The 21183-nt window shown below is 41.6% G+C and overlaps 2 protein-coding genes across 12 annotated transcripts in view; one reads left to right on the forward strand and one right to left on the reverse strand.

The window, feature by feature from the left end:
- The window catches only part of DNM1L (dynamin 1 like), a 49688-nt gene extending 49408 nt beyond the window's left edge, over positions 1–280 (forward strand). For all 10 annotated transcript variants that reach the window (XM_055318562.1, XM_055318564.1, XM_055318567.1 and 7 more), the window contains one exon: positions 25–280. In XM_055318562.1, the coding sequence (XP_055174537.1) occupies positions 25–81 (57 nt within the window). In that variant the 3' untranslated portion in view covers positions 82–280. The remainder of the gene's footprint in view (positions 1–24) is intronic.
- Positions 281–674: 394 nt separating this feature from the next.
- Positions 675–21073, reverse strand: YARS2 (tyrosyl-tRNA synthetase 2). 2 transcript variants are annotated; one of them, XR_008663548.1, is made up of 6 exons: positions 20263–21073; positions 18596–18763; positions 6280–6435; positions 5849–6019; positions 2956–3248; positions 675–758 (listed from the first exon to the last, which is right to left on the reverse strand). XR_008663548.1 is itself a non-coding variant. In XM_055318574.1 (5 exons), exons 1-5 carry the CDS (start codon positions 21039–21041, stop codon positions 3089–3091), a joined length of 1434 nt encoding a protein of 477 aa, XP_055174549.1. In that variant the 5' UTR covers positions 21042–21073; the 3' UTR covers positions 960–3088. The 2 variants fall into 2 exon arrangements, 1 of the variants encoding a protein (XP_055174549.1); XM_055318574.1 differs by lacking the exon at positions 675–758 and having other exon boundaries at positions 960–3248.
- Between the last annotated feature and the right edge of the window lie 110 nt (positions 21074–21183).

Here is a 21183-nt window from a genome sequence, read left to right on the forward strand (position 1 = left end):
TAATTTTTTTCTTTTTTAATACAGGCATTACAAGGAGCCAGTCAAATAATTGCGGAAATCCGAGAGACTCATCTTTGGTGAAGAGAATTATATATGAGACTTTGTTGACTCAAAATTTGCTAGTTACTGCCTACTTGAGTAGAATTTTATTTATGAACTGTGTATTGCAATGGTATGAATCTGCTCATGTGAAGAGACTGGCTATAAACTGAAAATTTCACTCTGTATTGCAGAACAAATCATACATTTATCCAAATAATAAATGGCTGTTTCTAAAGTTGCCCAGTACATATAAAATACATCAAGTCTTTCTTGTGACAGTTTCATTTGAACTTAAAAAGAACTGTTAATGTTCTAGTTGTACAAGCAGTTTGCCTGTGGACAAGATGACCTGTGTAATCTGTTAGTAGTCTTACAGCTGCTGCCATAGTCCTTCGAGAAGAACGCACCGAGACAATGTTTCATACAACTGTAATGCATGCACAATATAAACCGGTCTGGCTTTGAAAGATGTGAGTTGACAAGTTACTCACAGTCACTGTACTCCACCTGTCCTTTGAGTTATAGTTTATTGAGCTTCTCTGCAACGCCTTTGATGTGTTAGTAGGCAAGTTGAAGGCACAAGATCTGACATTGACGGTGAGGTGGTGTGCATAACATGTAGCTGTGTAGCCCTTCCATTTCTGGGTCCACATTGCCCTCGTGCGTTAAAATATCTTTGATCCTTTCTTAAACCCGGAAGCATGATTTATAGTTTCCTGCATTAAAAACAACCATCTAGACTTGATTTTCAAATATTAAGTAATTCAGATACATCTTTAAATTAGGTCATTTACATCATGTTCCAAGATTCACTTGGAGGTGAAACCAAATCCTGTGCTGATCATTGAAGTATATCTTCTCTATTATTGGTAGTAGCTACTTTTGCTTCACACCAATAAGACACATTAGAATAGAGGTATGAAAATACTGGCGGAACTTTATTAAGAAAAACACCTGGACACAGCTACACACCTGAAGGCTTACACTACTAAAATGTATTCAGAGGTTGGGGGTGAGGTTTAGAACATATTCACATTTTATTAAGATTCCCCAGATGATCCTTGATAGGAATTACATTATAAATTTTAAGATACAGGTCAAAATCTTTAAGGCATCTAGCTCCATCTCTTAACAGATACTATATCTGCGATACATAATTTACTCAACATGTTAACATTTCTCTTAAATTATGACATTGATGAAGGACTCCTGGCAGGACAATGTGTCTGTTGACTTGAGCTTCCGGCACCCATTGACTAGCAAGAAACAGGCTCAGCAACTGATCTCAAACATAAGAAAACAGATTCAATCTTACAAGATACGGTACTGTTCTAAATCTGTTAATAGTACCATCTGGATAGAATGCACACTACCTAGATGTTTGTTAGCACACACTTCAGAGTCACTTTGCCATCATCCGTCAGTACAGCCATCCATGATTTACTCCAGATGCTGTCAGAGGACTACCATCTCAGCCTTCTGAATCTGTAATATCCAACCTATTTCAAATTGAAAAGGTTACTTTTAAAAATAGGCTACGGTAATGTACTTGCTGGCACTACACACCTTGTGCAAGAAAGGTATGGGAAGTTAGAGAACCTTCCTTTACTGGCTCTCAAACTGAGGGAAGCTCTGTGTTGAGATGATCTCTGACATTTACAGTGGACTGCTGTATGTTCTTGCTATGTAAATAAAATTGCTGGTATGAAATGACAAAGTTTTGTCAATAAATGAATTCTTCCTAACTTTGCTCCCAGAGAAAGGTTTAGATAAACTATAGTTTTTTAACATACACACCTCATTGGAACATAGTATAGCTTCTACTATATAAAAGGTTCTACAAATTTTTTCCTATTCTTAAAATTCACAGAGGTATTTATTAGTCCATCTCCAGTTTTACACATAAGAATGGCGATCCAGTTTCACATAATCCAGGTGGTAAATGCCTAGGATCTGAACATTAAAGCCATGCTTTGCTGCCTATAAGGTTTTCTAGAAGGAACTGGATCATGAACCATTCTGTATTTGCGTTTCACTTGGTCCTCAAGGAAAGAGGGTAATACTACCTTGATTTTTCAGATGTGGAAACAGTTCTGAGAACTGGAACTTGCCCAATGTATATAGTGCTTAATTAGGTCTTGATTCTAAATCCTGAAAACTACCCTTAGCTTAACAAAACCTTTAGATATTCTCATATGATTAGATATTTGGTATAATGTTTGCTTCTATCTTCTCTCTACTTTTCAGTTTATCTCAAGTTGCAATCTGCTTGGGGACAGGAGTTGAAACTTAGTTACTGTTAAATATTACTAATAATATTAAACTAATGTTAAATATTACTAATAATATTAAACTAATGTAAGTTTCCAGATTTATAAAATACTGCTACCTTAGTAATCTGGCACAGCAAGGCTGTGAGTAAATTTAATTATGCAAGGGACTGGAAAACTGGGTTAGAAATTTTATGAAAAGTACTGAGTTTTATTCTTTGAAAGGAAACTTTCTATAACTTCTACTGCCAACTATGCCTTAATGTATGTAATACTTTTCTTCCTAAGGAGAACTGTTTGCTTCATAAACCACAAAAAATCCAGAAATTTACGTTTCCAGTATTTTTCGCATTTCCGATGTGGACACGAGAGGGTGCTGCTGGGGTTGGTGAGTGCGATCAGGGAGCGACCCCTCCTCCCAGAGGAAGGAGCCCTTTGCTGCCCTGGTCGCTGTTCTTCCTCACCTCTACAAGGACTGAGAAGCATAGGACAGCTCTTTCACGAAACAATTTTTAAAAGAGAGATGATCCTTCGCAATCACGGTTTTCTTGGTAGTCGTTACGCCTGCGGCTCAGGAGATCAACCCCCTCAGTACACAAGCCCTTGGTCTTAACCACCCTGTGGAAATAATGGAATTACTCACGCTCGGAGGCCTAGGGCCTACTCCGTTCTCTGTGGTTTGACTTGCAGAGCGAAGTAGAAGTTCTGGAGCCAACCTCTGGTACATCTTGAGAATGTGATGGACAAGTCCGTCGGAACCACCAGAGGATTTGTCGTCATAGCTGAAGCCACTTTATAATGTAGAAATTCCTTTTTCCTATTTTAAGTAATGAAAGTCCGTTCTTAAGAATATGTTGTCCAACAACCAAAACACTCTCAGGATTTGTTACTTGTCTGTGATTTATGCTGACTCCACCTTCTGTTATCATCCGATACCTAAAAATAGAAATGTTTAATCAGAATCATCATTCCACTTACATTTCAGAGGTTCTCCAACTAAAACCACTTAGCACTGAATTGTTACCTCATGCTCACCCTACTGGGTTCTGCCCCCGCCCCCCCAAAGGCTCTTCTAAAAGGAGTGGATTTAAGGCCTAGTAATCTTGTTCAGTGGAGAAAAAACCGGCGATTTCACAGCTCTACATGGAACTGTTCAGTTAGTAATGGTTTAAAAATGAGTAGCAGAATCGCTTTCTGGCGAGTGACTCCCCAGTCAGAGCAAAGAAGCTTCCAAAAAGACAAGAGAGCAATGCTGCTTTTAATGAGCTCCCAGGAGATACAAGTAACAACTATGTAGTGCTATTACAGAAATCTTTAGGAAACTTGCTTGCAAAACTAGAAAATCCTTGGAAACTATATTCTGAGGCTATGCAAATAATTACAAATTTTGTTAAAATTTTAAGAATTTTTTAAAAAGTGAAATTGGGTGACCTCAGAAATGGAAAATCAATAGCTTATCTAATTCCAGTTTAATAACAATTTTCTCATGGTTTATGTGAACAGGTTTTATTTATTGCCCAGTCCATTCAAACAACATTTCTAGAGCCTTGACTAGGCACTACATACAAACAGTACTGCAAACCAGTGGAGAGCCAGACAAACAATGGCACAGTGACTCAATGCTAGCAAGCGCTAGGAAAGGCTGCTCTGGGTGCACACTGGGTTGGTGGGGTAGGGAATCTTCTTGAAAGAAGACACATGGAAACTGGGAGGGGGAGGAGCAGTTATTCCCACAAACAGGGCGAGGAAACCTGGGGAATAGCTAGAAAGAAGTGAACTCAAGAAAAGAGGTCTAGAACATGAAAGGCCTTGGAAGCCCTTGTGAAAAGCAAATGTTCATTTTCTCTTATCTGAATGTTACCAAACGACATCAAGAAACTGCTACTACACATGGTTTTATGAAACTCAACCGTAAAACATGTTCTTTTTAAGGACGGATTTCTTTCTCTCAGAATGTGTTATTTTGGGCTATTTGCTATAGTTTCCAGACCATGTTCTACATTTTGTTTAAATGCACAAACCAATCTTATTTAGCTTATACAATCTAAAAATTAAAAAATGTCAGTATTAAGAACTCTAAATTGGATATGGTGACATCTTAAGTTGTGGCAAAATTTCCAATCAGTAAATAAATATAAACCACTAGAAAAGGTCAGAAGAAAATAAAAAATGCTTCTACTTCTATAGTAAGAAAAATTCTTAGAACCAGTGACTCACGGTGTGGAGGTATATGGTGCCACCCCTAATTCAGTGTACATTAAATGAACATATTAGGGAATCTATAAGGTAGAATGGCAGGTGATACAAAGACAATGCATATTTTCTCTATATAGAATACTCTAGGGCTCTTTAGGATAAAGGCAAATAATCCAAAACAAGGGGAAAAAAACAGCAACTATAACAAATGTCATTTATAATCATGAATATGGGGGCAGCCCAGGTGGCTCAGCGGTTTAGCGCCACCTTCAGCCCAGGACGTGATCCTGGAGTCCCGGGATCGAGTCCCACGTCAGACTCCCTGCATGGAGCCTGCTTCTCCCTCTGCCTGTGTCTCTGCCTCTCTCTCTCTCTCCCTCTCTCTCTCTCTCGTTCTGTGTCTCTCATGAATGAAATGAAATCTAAAAAAAAAAAAAAAAAAAAAAAAAATCATGAATATGGGCTCACAAGCATTTGACTTATGCTCAAACTCCAGAAGATGCAGCACCCAGTTGTCTGGCTAACTAATGCTTTTCCTTCTAGGTCCCTGTTTCTAAGTGCATAAGCATCAAGTATATGCCAGATTACCTTTTTGTAGAATACTTTATTCCCTCATACTACTATTCTACAAACATCCTACCTACTTCTTAAATAAGAAAACTGGAATTCTCAACAGGAATAGTATGTAATTTATAATACTAGTCTTAGGAAGTAACATCATATGCTTGCTTCATTTTCAGAAATTTAACTACTATTTTAAATAGGTTGGGCAATGCCTCGACTCCCTAAAATACCATGTAGACTGAATATGAGAGGAGTCATGTGAATCTGTTCACTTTTTTTTTATTAAAGATTTTATTTATTCATGAGAGAGGGGGGAGGGGAGCAGAAAGAGGCAGAGGGAGAAACAGGCTCCATGCAGGGAGCCTGACGTGGGACTTGATCCCGGGTCTCCAGGATCCGGCCCTAGGGTGAAGGCGGCGCTAAACCGCTGAGCCACCCGGGCTGCCCAAATCTGTTCCCTTTTGATCTCAAATTGTGACCATCCCTGAGCTGACTAATTGCAGTGCATTTACTAACCACAGGGGTCTCTTCAATACAGGCCTGCTGGAGGGAAAAAGGAGTTCGACTTATTGAGAGACAGGAGAGTTGGACTGGATTTTATTGAAAATTTATGGTATTTTCAACCATAAGTCAGTTTTTACTTTATTCTTGGACTAACCCAACTTCTGCCAGGAAGGAGATACCATTATGTTACTATCAGGAAAACACCCTCGGGAAACATACGCTGTGAAGATTTAATGTTGAGTTAACCGTGACTAGAAGTTAAATAATCTTACCCCCGGGGGCCGTCTGGAATGGCATTTGCTTTGCGGCATATATCTAGGACACTTGTTCCTGGGTCAAGAACTAATTCAGAAAATGATGCTTCTTTAAACAACTCTTTTAACTCTTGATCCGACATGACCTCCAGTGCATCTATGCTACTGTGATAGAGCGCTTGTGTACACCTGAAAAACACATTGAGAACCACGTCATGTGAGTGCCTGTCCACAAACACGTCCTAATAGCCAGTTCTGAAACAGCACCGTTTATCTTGTATGATTCACACTTCACTCAAGGTGATTTTTCTTTCCAACAGAGGCTATTCTAAAACACCTAAGTCGAACACTGACAATCCTTGTTAGTGGTAAGTGACAAGATAACCCGAATGAATTTTCTCACACCTATTAACTACATGACTTTATCCAGTGCTATTCTAAAAGGCCACCTTTTAGCAGAATCCAGCCCTTCTTGTCCATGAACAAGCTTTGTAACTTCGGCAGCAAGTCGTTTCTGAGGACCCCGCTTTTCTGGCTCTTTGTCGTGTAGCTGCATTATGTGGTCAATCTCTGGAAGGGGCAGAAAAGTGAAGAGCTTCAGGTACCTGAGGGACAAAAAATACAGTGCTCATATATATGACATACCTAATTTTTGTCTCCAACTCCCTTACCTTTTAAAAAATATCCTGCCTATTTTTATTTTTAATCTATTTTTAAAGATAGATTTATTTATTTATTTATTTATTTATTTATTTATTTATTTATTTATTTATTTATTTATTTATGAATGAGAGAAGGGGGAGGCAGAGACACAGGAGGAGGGAGAAGCAGGCTCCATGCTGGGAGTCTGACCCAGGACTCGATCCCAGGAGTCCAGGATCGTGCCCTGGGCCAAAGGCAGGCGCCAAACCGCTGAGCCACCCAGGGATCCCCTATCCTGCCTACTTTTAAATTTATTTATTTTAGAAAAAGAGAGACAGCACACGAAGGGGGAAGGGGCAGAGGGAGAGGGAGAGAGAGAATCCCAAGCAGGCTCCCTGCTGAGCACAGAGCCCAACATCGACATGGGGCTTGATACCACAACCCTAAAATCATGACCTGAGCCAAAACCAAGAGTGGGCTGCTTAGCCAAGTGAGCTACCCAGGTACCTCTAAATTTATGTTTTTATTATGAAAAATAAGCATGCAGAAATGCACCAGAAATAAGATACCCATGCACATACCACCCAGACTAAAGGTGTTATTATTTTGCCATCTTTGTTTCAGATGATTTCTTTTTGAAAAGGCACAAAATAGTATATAGCTCTAGATGTCAGCACCATCATATTCCCTTCTTTGCCCAGAGATAAGCTAATCTAAATTTGTACATGTCCTTCTTAAGCAGGTTTTTTTTTTTAAGATTTTATTTATTTATTCATGAGAGACACAGAGAGAGGGAGAGAGAGAGAGAGAGAGAGAGAGAGAGAGAGAGAGAGAGAGAGAGGCGCAGACACACAGGCAGAGGGGGAAGCAGGCTCCATGGACGGAGCCTGATGCGGGACTTGATCCTGGGACTCCAGGATCATATCCTGGGCCGAAGGGGGTGCTAAACTGCTGAGCTACCTGGGCTGCCCTTAAGCAGGTTTTAATACTTTTGTTTTACCTAGATGTATTCTTTAAAAAAATCTTTTCTTGGTAAAAAACATGTAGAAAAATATACAAATCACAAATCCACTTTAATGCATCAGAAAGCCAACGTCTATGTGACCATCCTCTGTCTAGAAATACATTGTTGCTTCAACCCAAGAAAGCCCAGACTTAGCACATCTCTTCCCCCTCCAAATTAACCACTCTTTTGCCTTTCAAGCTAATTATTTTCTTGTTTTTCTTTACACTTTTACTATTCTGGTATCCCTTGGCAAATAGTATTGCTTCGTTTTGCCAGTTTTTAGGCTTCATAAATAAACAGAATCACATAGGATATATGTGAGTTTGGCTACTCTGCTACGTCATTATGCTTCGTAGGAGAGCCACCCATGTTGCTGTGTGTACAGCTGGCATGTACGGCATTCTGTAAGTGACCATTTCTCATAATGTATTTATTTGGTCTATTCTGGATATTCGTGTTGTTTCTACTCTTGGACAACTGCTAATAATGCTATAAATATTCCCATGTATTTCTCTCGGTGCATCTGTGCACTAATTTATTTTGGGGATATACCCAGGAGAGGAACTGCTGGGTCATGGATTTATATGCATATTCAGGTTTGGTAAGCACAGACACGTACTCTTCCCAAGTGGTTCTGTAAATGTGGCACCCGTGCCGGACATTAAGCTCTTGATTGCCAAGGCACCATTTTGCAGAGACACTTACGCCTCACATAAACACACTGCAGGTTGTATGCCAAAGCTAGAGGCAAATCAACCAGACAAAGCACCAGGCCACTGCCACACACGAAGTTTCCTTTTTAGAAAGCTCTGGGTAACTCGGATAACTGACCACTTGAGTGACCCTGTTTCTCCCTTCCCACTCCCTAATTTCTGCTCTTATTTGCCAATAAAGAATGAACTCCCAGCCCCAGGAACTTCACCCTTCTTCCAAGGGCCACGCTCTCTTCCCCTCTCCCTAACCGAGACCTCAGAGTGCCACACACCCTCCAGGACTTGTAGGCTGTAAAATCTTGTTTTTCGAAGTTCCCTGATGGTTGTTGCTGAGGTGCATCCTGCAACTGTAAGAAGGCCAGTCCAGCCGCAAAACGGACTCAGGTCAGGGAAACGTCTGTAGGAGCTCGCCATAAGTAGTACAGACTCGGCAGGTGCCCCCAGGCATTCCTAACTGCTAGCACCACTATCAACAGGCTGCGACTGAAACAGCCCGGCAGAAGGTACAGTCAGCAGGACTGCCTGATAGCGCTTGCAGTTAACTGCAGGGAATGTCTTTGGCTTCCACTATCTCACTAACTTTAAGTGGCTAACCTACACAGGTGACACACACCATTTGGGAATGCAGCACCACTTGCTGGAGGCCCATCCCACTGGCTGTGCTTCTGCATATTGCCTCTGCTGTGGGTTGCCTGTGGGATCTATCCTAAAATGTCACTGCTACCATAAAAATTCAGTCTTTCCAGAGCCAACGTGATAGAGGCCATATGGACTACTGAGACGATTAGACCACTAATTATAAAGGCCTTTAATGACTACTGTGTAAACGAGGGTCCTGCAGGCCTTGAGCCCAGGAGAGCAAATGTATGTAGACTGGATCCCAAGGCTGTTATTATGGCCCCAGGTGAGGCTTTGGGCTAATGGTACTGAGGAAAGGATATTCCAATAGGTAAGGAGGGAGAACGCCCCAGCGACCACTGAGTGGTGGGTCATAGTGGGACTATGGGTCCTAATCCAGACGAACAGAAGAGCCTTGCAATGGGAAACTAATGGCACCACGAAAGGAGAAATACAGCTGAGGCTTGCTGTCCCCACATGGCCACCATGCTCCCTGCTGTTGCTCTGTCTCCCTAACTCAATGGGATATCATGAGTTCAGTTCCTGGTGTGATGTTGCTAAATAATTAATGGACAAAAAAAAAAAAAAAAATGTCCTGAATATCTTAAGCCAGAGCTTCCTAAGACCCCAGAGAAGGTATACCAGCTCCTAAGAAATACAAAACTTCTGTGAAAGCTTCCTGGACGTTGCTTAGTGCCACTGTGTACCAACACGCTAAGGCTCCAGTATGTGCTCCGGAGGCCTCGGGCTTTCCCAAAGATCCTGTACATACTGTGCTAGTGGAGGCAGACCCTAATCCTGGACCCTGGGAAGGAAGTCGGTCACCCATGAAGTGCACTCACAGGGACATTTTCCAGAAACTTCTTCTGGTAACAACATGTAAGATCATGGTAACAAAGAAAATCAGGAGGTAAAAATTGCAGTAAGAAATTACGCCTTAACTGAAATTCTAACCTTCCTTTAAGATTTTGTGCAGAGGAAGGACAGAAGGGAGCTAACTGGCTATCATAGATTTTTGGCCTGTGCTCTAAAATGTGACAGCTGCTGAAATGTGCAACTGGTCAGAAGCTCTAGGGACCCGAGGATCTATAATCTGCTCAGAGAACGATCCAGGCTACATGTCTGTTTCCTCTGACATACCACAGATCCTGAGTCTCCTAGGCTTTCCTCTGAAGGGGGCAGGACAAAGCAACATGTCTCAGGGGGTGCCTCTGCTACCAAAGGAAAAGCTGACGGGATTATTGAAGCCACTGATGAGGATGAAGAGATAAACGAAGACCGAGGCCCTCAGACCCACTGACATTTGCACGGCTCTCCCTCTCCTCCTCTGGATATCTACTGCCTGGTGCTGTGCCCATCCTCTCATGACAGAGATCACTAAAGCCAAGGCTCACAGTGAATGGAAAATATTAGATTAGGCTCATTTCCTGCTGCACCAAGTTGGCATGGACCAATACAATATGTTTATCATTTGTATGACCATAGTGATCCAAATGACTCCCTCTTCATTTCTAAAGCTGAGGAGGCCCCAAATGATCCTGAGTCCAGAGAATTCTTCTCATAAGGCACTCCCCCGAATTATAGAGCAGCCTTATTACATTTTAATGGGACTGCTGAAACCTTTAAAAGGCATTGGGGGGCCCCTGACATGGTTGCTAGACATAGAGGAGATTACTATCCCGGCACCCAGATACTTCGGATCTATGCCTTTCCACACCCACTGTCCCAGAGAAGGTTTCCCCTTGAGCAAATTTCCCTCAACAAAAAGGGCTCCCCACACCCTCCCTAAAAAATCCCCAACTTAATTTTGCCCCTTATGAACATACACAGGTTAACCTCTCCTAGAAGTTACAAAATCTCAGCGTTCCTGTCACTTAGTATCTAGACAGCCAGTCTCTAAACTCTAGGCCCTAATACTAGCATTCTCCCAGCCACAGGCCCCTTTGGTCATCCATCCTCTTGTCACACAGCTGCCATCTATCCCCTGACTCTGACCCAGTCCCCTCAATGACCTCTGCCCTCTTCTCTAACCTCCAGGGTTGGCAGCCACCAAAGCCTCTACCACAGGAAATGGGTAGCTCCCCAGGACCCGTCCCACCTCGCAGAGACAATGGCCCCATGCCACTTTGGTAGTCCACTGGGACAATAAAAATGCACAGTCCTCTCTGGCCCTATTAGGCATCAGGGCCCAAGTCACTCATTCTAGACAATCCTTCTAAATTCTCAAAAGGTAAGTCCTTCTACTTATAGGGCATTATCAGTAAAACAATCAAAAGTGTACAAATCCATTCAGATGCAACTAACCACAGGGACCATTTACTTTAAACAGGTTCTTCTGGTGGTGGCCTCCTTGGCCCTTTCTCTCCCTATTTTGGGCATGGATGCACTGACCCACCCAATGCCATGCCACAGAGAACCAGCCCAAGTTCTTAGTCATCTTGGTGGGATTTACCAAGTGGATGCCAGTGACTCTTCCTCCTGTGGGCAAGATGGTGAACAGCCCCCCAATACCAATTTAAACAGGGCACCAAGGGCCAATACCTTGTTATTGTTATTAAAGATGTTGAGATGGAGTCATTAAGCCCTCAGTCTTCCCTTTCAATGACTCCATTTGGTTGGTACAGAGGTAGCCACTAGTGTATGGTACCTCACCATTTACCTTCGAAACCTTAATACTAAGGTTCCTCCAATTAAGCTACAATTCCTAGTATTAGAGAGTTAATTAAGGATACATAACTCTGGGACAAGAAACATACTAGCATTCACATTACATGGGTCCTAAAAGGAAAACAGACTGAGTAAGGGGCAAGGTATTTTTTCAAAGGCTTTATTTATGTATTCATTTGAGACACACAGTGAGAGGCAGAGATATAAGGCAGAGGGAGAAGCAGACTCCCCGCTTAGAGGGAGCACGAGGCAGGACTCAATCCCAGGACCCTGGGATCATGCCCTGAGCCAAAGGCAGACTCTCAACCACTGAGCTACCCAGGTGCAAATAATCCTAAAATTTGTATGGAATCACAAAAGACCCTGAATAGCCAAAGTAATCATGAGAAAGGATAACAAAGCTGGAGGTATCACACTTTCACGTTTCAAGATACATTACAAAACCACAGTAATCAAACAGAATGGTACTGGCACAAAAACAGACCCACAGATCAGTGGAACAGAATAGAGCAGAGATATAAATCAGATGTATGTGGTCAATTAATATGTGACAAAGGAGGCAAGAAAATGCAATGGAGAAGAGTCCCTTTAACAAACGGTGCTGGGAAAACCAGACAGCTACACACAAAAGCATGAAACAGGACCACTTTCTTACACTATACATAAAAATAAACTCAAAATGGATTAAAGACTTAAAATATTGAGACCCGAAACCATAAAACGCCTAGAAGAAAACATAGGCAATGATCTGTTTGACATGGCCCTTAGCAATATTTTCCTAGATATGGCTTTTCAGACAAGGAAAACAAAGTAAAAATAAACTATTGGGACTACACCAAAATAAAAAGCTTTCACACAGCGAAGGAAAGCATCAACAAAACAAAAAGGAGACCTACTGAGAGAAAATATTTGCAAATGATATATCCAACAAGGGATTAATATCCGAGACATACAGAACTCACAGAAGTAACAGTAACAATCCAATTAAAAGTGGGCAGAGGACCTGAACAGACATTTCTCCAAAGATGACACACAGATGGTAGACACATAACAAGATGCTCAATATCACTAACCACAGAGAAATGGAAATCAAGACCACAATGAGATATTACTTTACACCTGTCACAATGGTTACTATTAAAGACAAGACACAAGTGTTGGTGAGGATATGGAGAAAAGGAAACCCTTGTGCACTGTTGATGGGAATGTAAATTGATGCAGCCACTGTAGAAAACAGTATGGAGGTTCTTCAAAAAATTAAAAATAGATATATCACAGGATCCAGTAATTCTACTAATGGTATTTGCTAAAAGTAAATGAAAACACTAATTCAAAAAGATATGCATCCTTATGTTTACTGCACATTATTTGCAATAGCTAAGATATGGAAGCAACCCAAGGGGCCATCAATAGATGAATGGATAGGGATGCCTGGGTGGCTCAAGCAGTTGAGAGTCTGCCTTTGGCCCAGGGCGTGATCTTGGTTGGAGTCCCAGGATGGAGACCCGCATTGGGCTTCTTGTGTGAAGCCTGCTTCTCCCTTTTCCTGTGTCTCCTCTGTGTCTCATGAATAAATAAAATCTTAAAAAAAAAAAAAGAAGAAGAAAGGATAAAGAAGAGGTATATATACAATGGAAAATCACTCAGCAATAAAAAATAATGTATCTTGCCATTTGTGACAACTCTGATGGATCTAGAGGATATTATGCTAAGTGAAATAATTCCAACAGAAAGAAATTCCACATGATTTCATTTATATGTGGAATCTAAAAAAAATAATCAAAACCCAAAAAAGTAAAAACAGACCCACAAATACAGAGGACAAACTAATGGTTGCCAGAGGGAAGGAGGGGTGGGGGGTGGGAAAGATGGATGATAGAGAGGAAACAGAGGCTTCCAGTTAAGGGATGAATAATCATGAGATGAAAGGTACAGCATAGAGAATATAATCAATGATTTTTTTTTTAAAAAGGACTATTAAGGAAAATTATTATATGACCAATATATTGGACAATTTAGAAGGAATGAAAAATTCTAGAAACATACAATCTTCAAGACAATCAGGAAGAAATAGAAAATCTGAACAGATTAATTACTTGGAATGAAACTGAATCAGTAATCAAAATCTCCCAAGAAACAAAAGTCTAGGACCAGATAGCTTCACACACGAATTCTACCAAATATTTAAAGAGTTAATACCTATTCTTCTTAAACTATTAAAAAACTGAAGAGGAAGGAATGCTTCCAAATAAACTGTATAAGGCCAGCATTACCCTGACACCAAAACCAGACAAAGACATTAAAAAAAAAAAAAAGGTATTGCAGGCTACATTCTTGATGAACACAGATGCAAAAATCCTCACATATATTAACAGATTGAATCCAAAAATATATTAAAAGGATCATTCCCCACGATCAAGTGGGATTTATTCCAAGGATGCAAGGATGGTTCAATTTATGCAAATCAATTAACAGGATACGCCACATTAACAAAAGATAAAAACTATATGATTATGTCAACAGAAGTAGAAAAAAAAATTTGACAAAATCCAACATCCATTTAGGATAAACACTCTCAACAGAGTGGGTTTACAGTGAACGTACCCCAAAATCCAAGTATGAAAATCCCACAATTGGGGTGCCTGTGTGGCTCAGTTGGTTAAGTGTCTGCCTTTGGCTCAGGTCATGATCCTGGGGATCTGGGACTGAGCCCTGAGTTGGGCTCCCTGCTCAGCGGGAAGTCTGCTTTTCCTTGTCCTTCTGCCCCCTCCTCTCTGCTTGTTCTTTCTCTCTCTCCCCCCTTCTCAAATAAATAAAATCATAAAAAAAAAAAAAAAAGAAAAAGAAAACCACAACTAATATCATACTCATGGTGAAAATTTCAAAGCTTTTCCTCTAATATCAGGAACAAGACAACAATGCCTATTTGCCACTTTAATTAAATATAGTACTGGAAGTCCTACTACAGCCAACAGAGAGAGATAAAAAGCATCCAAACTGGTAAGGAAGAAGTAAAATTGTTGCTATTTGCAAATGACTTGATACTGTACAAGAAAATCCTCAAGACTCCACCAAAAAACTACTGGAAGTATATCCAGTAAGGTTACAGAATGTACAGCATTAATATACAGAAAACTGTTGCATTTTTATATACTAATAACAAGCTAGGAGACGAGGAAATTAAGAAAACAATCCCATTTACAATTGCAACAAAAAGAGTAAAATACCTAGAAGTAAATTTAACAAAGGAGAGACCTGTACTCTAAAAACTATAAAACACTGATGAAAGTGAAGATGTCACAAATAAATGAAAAAAAAAAAATACCATGCTTATAGGCTGGAATAATACTGTTAAAATGTCCATATTACCCAAAGCAAACTACAGATTCAACGCCATCCCTATCAAAATATCAACAGTATTTTTCACAGAACTAGGAACAAACAATCCTAAAATCTGTATGGAACCATGAAAGACCTCAAATAACCAAAGCAATCTTGAGAAATAAAAGGCTGGAGATATCACACTCCCAGATTTCAAGATACAGCACAAAACCATAACAATCAAAACACTATGGAAGTGGCACAAAAATATATACATAGACAAACGGAACAGAATAGCGATCACAGAAATAAAACTACACCTGTATGTTCAATTAATCTATGACTAAGAAAGCAAGAATATACAATGGGGAGAAGACAGTCTCTTAAATAAGTGGTGCTGGGAAAACTGGACAGCTACATGCAAAAGAATAAAACTTGACCATTTTCTCACACCAGACACAAAATAAACTCAAAATAGATTAAAGACCAAAATGTAAGTCCTGAAACCATAAAATTCCTAAAAGGAAACATAGGCAGGAAACTCTTGGACATCTACGTTAGCATTATTTTTTGGATTTTTCTCCTCAGGCAAGAGGAACAATAGCAAAAATAAACTACTGGGAACATACCAAACTAAAAAGCTTTTGTACCACAAAGGAAACTATCAACAAAGCAAAAAAGGAACCTACTGATTGGGAGGAGATATTTGCAAATGATAATATCCCAATAAAGGGTTAATATCCAAAATATATAAAGAACCCATACAACTCAACACCAAAACAATCTGATTAAAAAATAGTCAGAAGACCTGAACAGACATTTTTTCCAAAGAAGACAGATGGTGAGAATACACATGAAAAGACGCTCAACATCACTCAGGGAAATGCAAATCAAAACTACAATGATATCCTGCCTCATACCTGGCAAAATGGCTAGTATCAAAAAGACAGGAAATAAGTTTTGGCAAGAATGTGGAGAAAGGGAACTCTCATGCACTGTTGGAGGTAAACTGGTACAGCCACTATGAAAAAGAGTAGGGAGGTCTTCAAAAAATTAAAAATTTGATACCATTCAGCAATTCCCCTTTCGAGTATTTACCTGTAGAAAACAGGAACACTAATTCAAAAAGATATGTGCACACCTATTTTCACTGCACTATTATTTACAATAGCCAAGATATGGAAGCAACCTAAGCGTCCACTGATAGACGAATGGCTGAAGAAGAATGGAATACTACTCAGTCATAAAAAGGGAAATCTTGTCATCTGCAATATGGATAGACCTTGAGGGTATTATGCTAAGTGAAATAACTCAGTAAAAGACAAATACCAGGACCTCACTTACATGTGGAATCTAAGAAACAAATGAACAGACAAATCAGAAACAGACTTATAAATACAGAGAACTGGTGTTTGCCAGAGGAGAGTGGATGGGTGAACAGATGAAGGGGATTAAGATAAACAAATGTCCAGTTATAAAATAAGTCACAGGGATGAAAAGTACAGCACAGGGAATAGTCAAGAATATTGTAATAATTTTGCATGGTGGCAGCCAGTAAATACAATTATTGTGGTGAGCATGTCATAACGTTTATGAATATCAAATCACTATGTTGCACACATAATACAGTATGTTAACTATACTTCATTTAGAAAGAAGGAACAAAAATTCTGATGCCTCTGAGTGCCTGACACTTAAGCTTTTAATTGCCAAATTATCCATTTTAAAGACATCCATTTTTAATAAATATACTGCCAGCTGTTAGGATATAGCTAGTAGCAAACCAACTATATAAGGAACCAGGCCACCTTAACTCAGGAAGTTCCTCTTTTAAGAAAACTCTGGGTGATATAGATAACTGACCCTTAGAGTGCCCTGTTTCTCCCTTTCTTGTTCCCTGATTCCTGCTTTTGTTTTAGATTTCCCAATAAAGGGTGAACCTGCAAAACTCTAGGCACCTTACCCTTTGTCTCCAATAAGGTCAAGCCCTAGGTCCATGCTCCCTTCCTCTTTCTACCCAGGACCTTTCTATGTGGCCCTCCAAGACTAGTAAGAAATCTTGTTTTTCAAATTTCCCTGATGGTTGCTGCTAAGGTACATCTTGCAATCAGAAGAACCACTAAGGTCAGTCCAGCCACAACACTGATTCTGGTCTGGGGGGGGGGGGGGGGCTTTGCCACAAGTGGCAGGTGTCCAAGCGAGTTCCTTAAGCATTTCTGGCCAATAGCATCACTAGCTATCAACTGAGACTGATACAACAGTTAAGTTTATTCTCCCACCACCTTGGAATATTCTCATCAACACTTGGTATTACCAATTCTATGTTTATCCATTCTGGAAGGTGTGTCACAGTATTTAGTTGTGGTTTTATTTTGCATTTTTCTCCTCGTTATAAAGGCTGAGCAACTTTTCATATGTTTTTGGCCTTTTGGATAGAATATTTCTAAAGTGCATGTTCAACTTTCTATTCCTGTTTCTACTGGGTTGTTTTTTTTTTTTTGTTTTTTTTTTTGGGTTGTCTTTTACTTACTGGTTTATGGAACTTGAGTATAAGCTTTCTACACTTTTAGTACATGTAACTGATATTCTTCTGATATTCTTCTACTCTTAATGGTGATTTTTGATCTTAATTGTAACTTAGTCTAATCTACCAATCTTTTCTTTGTATCTCATTTAAGAATACCAATTAGGGATCTTTATCCCAGTTAGGAAGATATTTTCCTATATATCTTCTGAACACGATTCATCTTTTGTTACAGTTAGGCTGATATCTACCTGGAACTGATTTTTTTACACTGTGTGAGATTAAGTTTCATTATTTCCCCCACATAAGACATCTAATTATCCAAGTGGCATTTATTGAAAAGCTTGTTTTATCCTGCTGTTCTGTGGTGCCACAGAGATCAAGTGACCATAGATGCTGGAGTCTGGCTGGATTCTCTGATCTTTTCCATTAGTCTCTTTACCTTGCATTTAAGATTGTGCTTTAAAATCCAAAGATTGTTATTAGAATTAATAAGAATTGTCAGATACACAGTTAATCAAAGAAATTAACTGTATTTTTATACATTAGGGCCAAACAGAAAATGAAATTTTCAAAAAGATGTCAGTTCTTGATACATCAAAACCCTTAACTGTATCATCAAATACATTTGAAATAAATCTAAAGGAAAAAAAAGCTTTATTGTAGTTTTATAAGGCATATTTTCCACTCTGGAAAAGTTATTTTTTGGAAAATTCACCTTTACTCTAAAAAAAAAAAAATTTTTTTTTTAAGATTTTATTTATTTACTCACGAGAGAGAGAGAGAGAGAGAGAGAGGGAGAGAGACAGAGACACAGGCAGAGAGAGAAGCAGGCTCCATACAGGGAGCCTGATATGGGACTCGATCCAGGGTCTCCAGGATCACCCCTGGGCTGAAGGCGGCGCTAAACCACTGAACCACTGGGGCTGCCCTAAAAAGGATTTTCAAAAGATGTTATAAAGAAAAACTTTAGAAACAAAGGTGAAATCAAGTTTAGCCAAGTTGATAAAAGGAGTGAAAAAACTAAAATAGGCAAGATAAAGTACTTGCTAGATGTAGATCACAAACTTGGCTCTAAATTTTTCAGCAACCAAGAGGTTTTCTGCTCTAACAAAAAACTGCTTAGAACAGTTAGAATTACAATGTTCTGCATATTAAATAGAATCTAAATGAAAACACAAAAAAACTATAAAGGGTACATAGAGATTCAATGACTGAAATTATATCATGAGCTTATAAACTTAATTTTTCTCAGCACACTATTAGGAACTTACCTTTCTACCAAATTGTCCTGCTGCCTGACAAAGAACTGATACAATTCAAATGGAGAGGTCTTCTCTCTGTTTAGCCAAACAGCATTACCAGCGGACTTTCCCAGTTTTGCTCCGGTTGTACTTGTAACTAGAGGCACAGTGATTCCAAATACATCCTCTCCAGTCAACCTAAGCATAAAGAAAAACTTCATTAGGTGCTTCAAGCACAAGTGGTGGTAGGTTCTGCTAATCATTCTTCAGATTTCATTCTGGTGTCTTGCTTTAAGAAAACTTTTACTTTCTAAATCTTACTTTTTGTCCCTCTTAATTTTCACGGCCCTCACTCTGTTTTGGCATTTGTCATCCTAAAGTGCAATGGAACCAGTGATTCTGTGGTAGTTTCTGCAAAACCAGGGCCTAGGAAATTTTTTTCTTCTTTTTTTTTTTTTTTAGATTTTTATTTATTTACTCATGAGAGACAGAGAGAGGCAGAGACACAGGCAGAGGGAGAAGCAGGCTCCCGGCAGGCCTGATGTGGGACTCGATCCCGAACCCCAAGATCATGCCCTGGGCTGAAGTTGGCGCTAGACCGCTGAGCCACCCGGGCTGCTTCCTAGGAATTTTTTTTTTTTTTTTTAAGATTTATTTATTTATTTATTTATTTTTTTTTTAAGATTCTATTTATTTATTCATGAGAGATACAGAGAGAGAGAGAGAGAGAGAGAGAAAGAGAGAGAGAGAGAGAGAGGGAGGCAGAGACACAGGCAGAGGGGGAAGCAGGGAGCCGGCCCTCCATGCAGGGAGCCGACGCGGGACTCGATCCCGGGACTCCAAGATCACACCCTGGGCCAAAGGCAGGCGCTAAACCGCTGCGCCACCCAGGGATTCCTCCCCCTAGGAAATTTTCAAGGCCAAGGAAGGAGAGAAGAAAGTTGGGTAAGGGGAAGTGAGCTAGAGACACTAAGGATATTTTAAGGGATTTAAAAAAATGAGTGCCACACGGCCCTGTAGAGTTCATCTCCCTCAAGAAAATGCGATCAAAATCTCCCTTATCTGCCAAATTTTTGGAGTTGAAAAGAGTTTTGAGATGCCAACCCAAAAACTAACACTAGCCTTACGGAACCTGCCAGAGCCGAAGCAGAAACTCCAAGGAGACAACACGGCGGCGTTCACGCTCCAACCGCTCCAACCGCGAGAAAGCAGTTTCTCAAGTCAGGAAACACAGCGTCCCTCCGGGGAAGCCGGATCTGAATCCCGACGCGCGGTCTGCCGCCTGCTGAGCTCTAAGAATGCGCGTTCCAGGCCTAGTGCCGTCAAATGCAGCCCTTCAGCTCGCGTTAGCCAACCACATTAACACCGTTACAGGTGTAGCGGGGGTGAGACCCGAAAGGACGCGGAACGGGCGTCGTTCCCTATTCCTGATAGTGGATCACAGGCTACTCGTGGGTGAATTATTTGGTCACAGAATTTCGCCTGGGGCTAGATGCGCTTACTTTTTTTTTTTTTTTTTTCCCCCTTAAATTCATGAGACACACGCACCAAGAGGCAGAGACGCAGGCAGAGGGAGAAGCAGGCTCCGTGCAGGGAGCCCGACGCGGGACTCGACCCCGGGACCCCAGGGTCACGCCCCGGGCCGAAGGCGGGCGCGGAACCGCAGAGCCACCCAGGGGGTCCCGAAAGGCGCTTACTTGTGGATGAACTCGTATCCGGACGTGATGTTGCCCAGCTGATCGGACCCACCCAGCTGGACCCGGCATCCGTAATGCTGGAACAGATAGTAGAAGTCGTAAGCCTGGAGCACCTGGTATAAAAACTCGGCCAAGCTCATGCCGCCGGCGCTCTGGAGCCGGGCTTGCACGCTCACGCGGCTCAGGAGCGTGCCCATGCGGAAGTGGCCGCCCACGGCCCCTAGGAAGTCCACCAGGTGCTGCTTCTGGTACCAGGCCGCGTTGTCCAGGACCGTGAAGCTTCCCCAGGGCCGCCCGTTGGCGAAGAGCCGCTGGTGATTAGCCACCACGGCCTCGAGGCCTCGGCGGAGGGCGCGCGCGTTCCCGCGCACCTGCTCCGGCGCCAGCGCCTCGCGCTCCTTGGTGCGGCCGCTGGGGTCTCCGAGGCGCGCGGTGGCCCCCCCCACCAGGGCGATCACGTTGTGGCCCGCTCGCTGGAAGTGAAACAGGCCCAGCAGCGTCAGCAGGTGCCCCACGTGAAGCGAGTCGGCTGTGGGGTCGAAGCCGCAGTAGACGGTCTGGGGAAAGCTGCCCGAGCCACGGTCCAAGAGCTCGGGCAGCTCTACCTTCGCCCCCTTCTCGGGGAAGAACTCCTTGAACAGACCCCGGGCCTTCTGCACCGCCAGCAACCCCTGAGCGCCCGAATGGGCCTCACGCTGTCCCAGGAGCAAGACTCCCGACAGGCCCGGGGTCCCACACCGCCGGCCCCGGAGAAAGCGCCGCAACATGGGGGCCGCCATGTTGGACTCGGCACGACGGGAACGCTGGGATATCTCAGCCCTCGCCACGCCCCTCGGCGCCAACCTCTGCCAGTTTATACGGACGTTACTTCCGTGTTTTTCTGCGCATGCCCGGGCGGGGCGGGGCGGTCGCTTAGTTACG

Source organism: Nyctereutes procyonoides, unplaced genomic scaffold (assembly GCF_905146905.1).
Source record: "Nyctereutes procyonoides isolate TBG_1078 unplaced genomic scaffold, NYPRO_anot_genome, whole genome shotgun sequence".
Lineage (NCBI taxonomy): Eukaryota > Metazoa > Chordata > Mammalia > Carnivora > Canidae > Nyctereutes > Nyctereutes procyonoides.

Coding starts and splice junctions, on each gene's coding strand:
- YARS2 (XM_055318574.1), bottom strand. CDS start 21,041: ATGGCGGCCCCCATGTTGCGGCGCTTTCTCCGGGGCCGGCGGTGTGGG. Junction 18,764..20,262: donor GGATACGAGTTCATCCACAA/GTAAGCGCCTTT, acceptor CTTTATGCTTAG/GTTGACTGGAGAGGATGTAT. Junction 3,249..5,848: donor ATTCCAGACGGCCCCCGGGG/GTAAGATTATTT, acceptor TTCTATTTTTAG/GTATCGGATGATAACAGAAG.